Below are 7,079 nucleotides of genomic sequence, written 5' to 3' on the forward strand. Positions count from 1 at the left end.
GCTGTAATGTGATCGGTCTTGTGTTTTAGAAAGATGACTTTGAGTAGATTGAACGGAGGCAAGACTAGAGACCATGAGACCAACTGGAAAACTGTAACAGAAAACTAAGGCAGGGGCCAGATGAGAAGTGATCCAAACAAGGAAGTAGGGATCAGAGAAGTGGGTGGATGAGGGAATTTCTTTAAGGCAAAACAACAGGGCAGGATAATTGAATGGATGTGGGAGGTGATAGAACATGGCACGCCGATGATCACGGAACTTAAAGCTTTCCAGGAGTTCCCATCGTGCTCCTGTGCTCCTGCTCCATAGCTCAGTGGTTAATGAATCTGACTAGGAACCATGAGGTTGCAGGTTCGATCCCTGGCCTTGCTCAGTGGGTTAAGGATCTGGCGTTGCCGTGAGCTGTGGTGTAGGTTGCAGATGTGGTTCGGATCCCACATTGCTGTGGCCATGGCGTAGGCCAGCAACTACAGCTCCAATTAGACCCCTAGCCTGGGAACCTCCATAGCCGCAGGAAGCGGCCCTAGAAAAGGCAAAAAGACAAAAAAAAAAAAAAAAAAAGCTTTCCTGCATGGACACCTGGTCAGGTAATAAGGAACGTGGGGAGAGGAGCAGGTTTGGGGGAGATGGTGGATTTTGTTTTGGATGTGTTGAGTTTAGGAGGCCTGTGAGATATCTGAATAGATCATTAACAACCCGAATCTGAAATTTAGAAAAAGGTCTTAGCAGAAGATAGAGATCTGGAGGTCACCACCTAGTCCATGGTATAAGAATTAAGGAGGGGGTGGATAGTGAGGAAAACGTATCACCATTAAAGCATGGTTACGAGATGAGGAGCCTTCCAAAATGGCTAAGAAAGTTTAAAGCTGGAGCCGTAAGAGAACCAAGAGGGTTGTGTTTAAGACCCCGGAGGTGGTGGTGAAGGAAAAAAGGCACGGTCAGCAATGGTTCTGCTTAGAGAGCAAGTACCCTTAGAGTTGACAGGCGGCTGCTGGGTCAGCAAAGAGGAGGAGGACGGCAGCAGCCTTGTGGGAAAGTGTGGTCAAAGGGCTCCAAGCTGGTTGTGAGATTTCCCCTCCTTGCTTCTCCACTCTCTTGCCTAGAGAGTTGTGCTTATTCCTCCTTGGCCCATGATTTAGACCTACTTCTCAACCTGGATCCCTTGCCTCTGCTGTGCCAGGAAGAGCCACTGTAGACCCCAGAGTGCGGTAGGGCAGGCTGCCTCTGAAGGGGCATCAGGCCCTTGGGTCTGGTAACTGCTGAACCTCTTCCCAGAGCAGCTGCTGGGGCATCTCTCGGAATAAGCTGTTCCTGGGAGTATTTAAGGCTATAAAGTGGCTTCCCAGAAATAGCAGTCTGGGGGCAGGATCTGAATGTCCTCACAAGTCACCTTCCTCTCTTGTCAGCTTCTTGGGGATGGCTGTCCTTGTGCCCGTCTATTCTCTCTCTGTCTGAACTCTCCAAAGAGCCGCTTCCTAGCCTTTGTAGCAGTTGCTGGTTTTCTCCTAAGATTCCCCCAGTGAGCAGTTTCAGGTGTATCCAGTGCCATGCGTTTCCCACTGTGTTGCACAACAGCACTTAATTTGACCCTCATAGCTTCACCTTGAAGGTGAGTCATGACTCATGCTTTAAGATGAGCAAGCTAAGGCTCAGAGCGGACATGTGACACTGCTGGTGCACAGTAGAGCCAGGTCTCCAGTGCCTGTACTCTGACCCCTGCTGTTGGGTATGTGGGGGCTGTGGTCAGCTTTGAGTCCTCTCCTGGGGGGATGCCTCTGTGAGAGGGAGAGTCCATTTAGGGACTAGACACAGGTGAGTCAGATGCCAGAACTCTGCAGTGTCTGTGTGAAGGGATGCCAGTGTGGTGGGGGAATGCAAGGCTTAATGAATAAGTAGAGTACAGTGCCAAAAGTCCTGCAAATTTATTGCGAGGGTGGGGGTTTCCTCTTTGTCTTGACAACATCTGTCTTCCTCCCTTTGGGAAACCAGTAAGTGACGGTCACTGCTCTGCCCCTAAGCAGGGACCTAAGCCTCTTTCTTGTGGTTCATCTCCTCTTCTTGCCTGGGGGCAAACTGCACTGCGTGTGAGTTGGGCGCAGCTCTAGGGCTAATCCTCCAAGCCTCTTTACTTGTGACTTCTCTGAGACCAGAGAGGTCTCAGCTTTGAATGGCTGGAAGCGACTTCATCCAGAAGGTCGGTATCCAAGGCAGCTACCAGCCTAGGAGGCTGGGAAGGCCCTAACCTGCTGCCTCCTCTGTGTCCAGTACTAAAATGATGCCAGCATTGATTGAATACTCTCTCTGTGTTGGTTCCTATTTCAAGTGCTTTACATCCATTAATCCACCCGGCAGCCTGTGAAATAGATGCCTTTAAGAACATTGCTGTTATTAGCTTACTGGTGGCTCAGTAAAGAACTTGGACTGGCAACTGATTGAGGATGATGTAGAACTATCCTCTTTGGTACTTGCTGTGAGTTTCTTCAGAGTTGAGCCAGGGTAATACTAGAAAGGGTAGGTCAGAGTTTCAGAGATGAAAGGCTTTCTGGGCAAGGGAAGTAGTTTGAGTAGAAGCAATAAAGAACCTAACAAGTGCAGGAGAAAATGATGAGACCAGTCTTCTTGCTGCAGTGGAGCAGGCATGTTGGAGAAGAAGAGCAAAGAAGGCTATAGAGGTGGACAAGGCTCTTTGCTAAGGAGAGTTTGGACCTACTAGATCACACAGTGAGAACATAAGTGTTCTTGGTCAGAAAGCAGCCTTCTGCGAACAGTGTTATATGGAACAAGATCTGGGTGAACTACCTAGTGAGAGGACCCAGCAAATGAAGTGACACTCGGGTGTGGAACAGTGGGAATGCCACCGTATAAACCTAGCCTGTAGTGGATTTTGTCCCCCTCTGAAACTGGAACTAATAAGAACTCCGAGAGCAACAGGTCTGAGAGGCACTTGTCTGGTATATGGCACCAGGGATTGGCAGACCTGCTGCTAATAATGCTCCTTTACTTTCTGTTCCAGATTGAATCCCAAAAATGTTCACCAGAGGCCTACAGTGGCCCTGCTATGTGGGCCCCATGTGAAGGGGGCTCAGGGTATCAGCTGTGGAAGGCATCTAGCTAACCATGATGTCCAGGTCATCCTCTTCCTTCCCAACTTCATGAAGATGCTGGAATCCATCACCAACGAGCTGTCTCTCTTCAGCAAGACCCAAGGCCAACAAGTATCTAGCCTCAAAGGTGAGCACTTGGACAGGGCCAGGCGGAGGCCCGCTCCCTCCTCCGTAGTTTGATGGTCTGGCAGTGCCACCCAGTGGCGGCAGGTGGAAAAGCACCACAAGCATAGTGTTCTTTCCCTGTGAGTGCAGTTAGTGTCTGAGATAAATAACTTTGGTGCCAACTGGCCTACTTCCCATCCCTTCACCTTCCTCGTTCTCCACTCAGATGGAGAGGTTGGGACCCATTTATTCATTTCACAAATATTTGCAAGATGGGCACCGTTCCTGACACTTGGGGATATTGGCAGCAGGTTTTGTTTTTTTTGGATTTTTTTTTTTTTTTCCTCTTAAATCTGTGTTTCCATGGAGCTTACATTCTGGTTAGGATGGGCCACAAGTAACATTTCTATCCGGTCAGATGGTAGTAAGTGTTAATGGAGACAAATAAAGCAGGGAGGAGTTCCTGTCGTGGCTCAGCAGAAACAAATCCCAGTAGTATCCATGAGGACACAGGTTCGATCCCTGGCCTTGCTCAGTGGGTTAAGGATCCAGCGTTGCCATGAGCTGTGGTGTAGGTTGCAGCTCAGCTCGGATCCTGCATTGGTGTGGCTGTGGCCTAGGCCAGCAGCTGTAGCTCTGATTCCACCCTGCCCAAGGACTTCCATATGCCTCAGGGCGGCTGTAAAAAGAAAGAAAGGAAGAAGGGAGTGGAGGGAGATAGAGATTGTTGGCGGGTTGGGTGAAAGGTAGCAGACTTAAACATTTCAGGGTCTAATCATAGATTATTGTAAGGATTTGACCTGTTACTCTGGGTGAGATGGAGAGTCAATGGAAGGATAAGAAGAGAGAGATAATCCAGCTCAGGTTGCAGATGATCATTTTAGCTGTTATTTGAGAGAAGATTGTTACAGTGAGAGGTGTGAAGGCTGTTGGGGTAACTGGAGAGGGAAATGATGTGGCGGAGGCAGCATGGTAGTGGTGGAATCAGTAAAAGGTGGCCCCTGCAGCGTCATCAGAGTGGTGGAGTGGCATCACTCTTGGGGCCACCTTGGTTCTGGTCCCCAGCCTGGGCTGCTCTCTAATTCATAGGGGTTTTCAGATGGCACTCTTTCCACCTGCAGATCTGCCCACTAGCCCTGTGGACCTGGTGATAAACTGCCTGGATTGCCCCGAGAATGCCTTCCTGCGGGATCAGCCCTGGTACAAGGCAGCTGTGGCCTGGGCCAACCAGAACCGAGCGCCAGTACTCAGCATAGACCCTCCTGTGCATGAAGTTGAACAGGGCATCGATGCCAAGTGGTCGCTGGCTCTGGGCCTGCCTCTGCCTTTAGGGGAGCACGCCGGCCGCATCTATCTGTGCGACATCGGCATTCCCCAGCAGGTGTTCCAGGAGGTGGGCATCAACTACCACTCGCCCTTTGGCTGCAAGTTTGTCATCCCACTGCACTCCGCCTAGAAGGGCTCTAGGCAGGCTGGACCCTGCGGTCCCCCGCTGCTCCTGATACTGAACTTGACAACGAACGCCTTAAGGATGTGAAACTTCATGGACCTTGTTCAATTTTTTCTTTTGCATTTGTTTCTTTGAGAGAACAGATGGTATTTAAAACTGACCTGTCACCTGCCCTTAGCCAGGGAAGGCCTCCCCACTGGGTGTGCGGGGCAGGTGGCAGGCTGAGTGGATGGTGGGTCCAGGGATCCATACACTCAGCCCCCCGTGTGGTCAGATGGGGCTTTGTTTACAGACATAGGCAGCTCACAGACTGTGTTTCAGGTTTACAGCCACTGGACCTGGACGAGCGCCTCATGGGGTGGGGCAGTTCTGTTTAGGGGCCTGTGCTTGCTCTGTTTCAGAGCTTGTGGCTTTGTCTGCCCGGCTTCCTCCCCCCAAGCAGCCCTTACCGATCATGTAGAACTGGCTGTGCTGCAGTTGCCCACTAGAGGGCAGACTTGCGTCCTCCATGTAATCTGAGGGCTTTGAGGTCTTCTCTGGGCCCCACCTTAAGTTGATTTGGGGGCTTTTGACCCTTTCTCCTGAGCTGATCTAAGTTTTATGCTGGAGTTTTGTTTTGTTTTGTTTTATTTTTCTAAGATTCCTTCCTCCTTCCCACTCCATCACTCTGAGAGGCAGAGAAGTGGGGGTGGCATCAGAATTGTTTTACTATATTGGAAGTTTTTACTGTTTTTCTGTTGTCTTCAGTACAGGTAGTATAAGGTTATGTTACTAGAGAACCACAGTGCCCATCTTGCCAGCAGTGCCCCCCCCGCCCCAAACCCATACTCTCTAGCTGGGGGCTGAGCCTTTGCCTAGTCTGGGGCCAGACCCCTCAGGGTGCAGCTTTAATGTTTAGTACTGGGGAGGCCCCAGGGGGAGCCTGGTGCTGAGCCAGAAGAGGCTCCCTGGTGCTTCTGTCCTAGGCCACCACTCCCCTCCCCTCCCTGCCTGCACACACACATACCCGTCTTCTCTTCTGCCCCCTCTGCCCTTCCTCTGCAGTGGTCCTCTGCAGCTGTGATCCCAGAGCAGGGTGCTTGTCTCTCCCCTCTGGGCTCCACTCCAGCTTTTACAGTGTCTGGGCCTTGAACCCTCTTTGTCCTTTCTAGATGAGTAGGCTCAGGGCCAGCGCCCTGTCTCAAAGATGCCAAAATGAGGCTAGTTCTAGATGAGCTAGCTGGGGGGTGCTCAGCCTAAAGAACATTGTGCTGCTCAGATCCTATGCACTGAGCCTGTGGACATTCACAGGCCTAGGCCCTGGAGGCTGGCACGACAGGAGCCATGCCCCGAAGTTTCTGGGAGAGGCTTTTGCAAATGGCTTATGCTTTAAAGCCTCTTTCAGGGCTTCAGGCTTCTGCTCTGTGCCCACCCACTCTGGTTAAGGGGGTGAGTAAAAGGGCTTGGCAAGGATTGTGGACACAGGGTAGGCCCTGGCACGATGGGTTTCAGGCTACTTTCACTTTCTTATAGGAGCATAGCCAGGAGCAGATGAGGCAGGGCAGAGGGCTGGTCCCTCCTTTCCTCCCATCCTCCCTCAAATGCTGAATTGTCTCTAGCAGTGGAAGGTCAGCGACTGTGAATCCCGTGCTGTGTATCCTTCCTGAGCCTCTGCTTACTCTCAGGGCCAAGAAGCTCCCCACATGGGGCCCTCTCTTTATAGAAGCAGGGCTGTAAACTGAGGAGCAGTGCAAGATTACAGGCATTTTGGTAAGCAGTCGTTAACCCGGCCCTGGCTTCCGGTTAATGCAGGTAGGTCCCCTGATTGGGTGCAGTGAAAAAGAGCTAGAAGAACCCTGGCCCAGAAGACTCTGCTTGCTCCAGTAAGTCACAGTGGCCCTGGGGTGCTGGCCTTGTGTTGAGGAGCCACAGGGAATTGTTAGTGGCCAAGGCTTTCCCTCTTTTCTCCCCAGGCAGCATTGGAGCCTCTCCCCTACCCCGGCCTGGGCCTTCCCCAGTGGTGTTAGAGAAAAGCATGTTCCTCTGTTGTCAGCTCTTTTCAGGGGCATCCTGCCCACGATGCTCAGTCCTCAGTCAGGTGGCTGAGACCATCACTCATGCAGCTCCTGGGGAACCAAAAACCAGCACTAAAATAAAGCTGAGTGACTGAGTCTGTGCTCTGGTGTGTTGCTGTCTAGGCTGCAATGAGGTACTGCCTCCCCAGCCCTAGGAGCCTGCCTTGATTCTTTCTTACACTTGACAGCTTTCAGTAAACCAGTTATTGGGCGCATACAGCCTCAAGCCCCAGCCAGGGACAGGCCTGGAAGGATAGGTACAACCAGGTGTTGCCTGGCTGACTACAGGGGGCTAGTGCTTACATTCCTTGGGGGCTGAGAGGGCCAAGGGCCAGCAGGGGAGCAGGTGCCTTTCAGAACCATTTA

The 7,079-nt window shown here is 51.5% G+C and overlaps 1 protein-coding gene across 2 annotated transcripts in view; it reads left to right on the forward strand.

Annotated features, from left to right (window-relative positions):
- Nucleotides 1–6,809, forward strand: part of EDC3 (enhancer of mRNA decapping 3) — a 64,059-nt gene extending 57,250 nt beyond the window's left edge. For both annotated transcript variants that reach the window (XM_047794823.1, XM_047794824.1), the window contains exons 6-7: nt 3,014–3,231; nt 4,331–6,809. In XM_047794823.1, coding sequence (XP_047650779.1) covers nt 3,014–3,231; nt 4,331–4,665 — 553 coding nt within the window. In that variant the 3' untranslated portion in view covers nt 4,666–6,809. The remainder of the gene's footprint in view (nt 1–3,013; nt 3,232–4,330) is intronic.
- The last annotated feature ends 270 nt before the right edge of the window (nt 6,810–7,079 follow it).

The sequence above is a fragment of the Phacochoerus africanus genome, chromosome 9 (genome assembly GCF_016906955.1).
Source record: "Phacochoerus africanus isolate WHEZ1 chromosome 9, ROS_Pafr_v1, whole genome shotgun sequence".
In the NCBI taxonomy this organism is placed as follows: domain Eukaryota; kingdom Metazoa; phylum Chordata; class Mammalia; order Artiodactyla; family Suidae; genus Phacochoerus; species Phacochoerus africanus.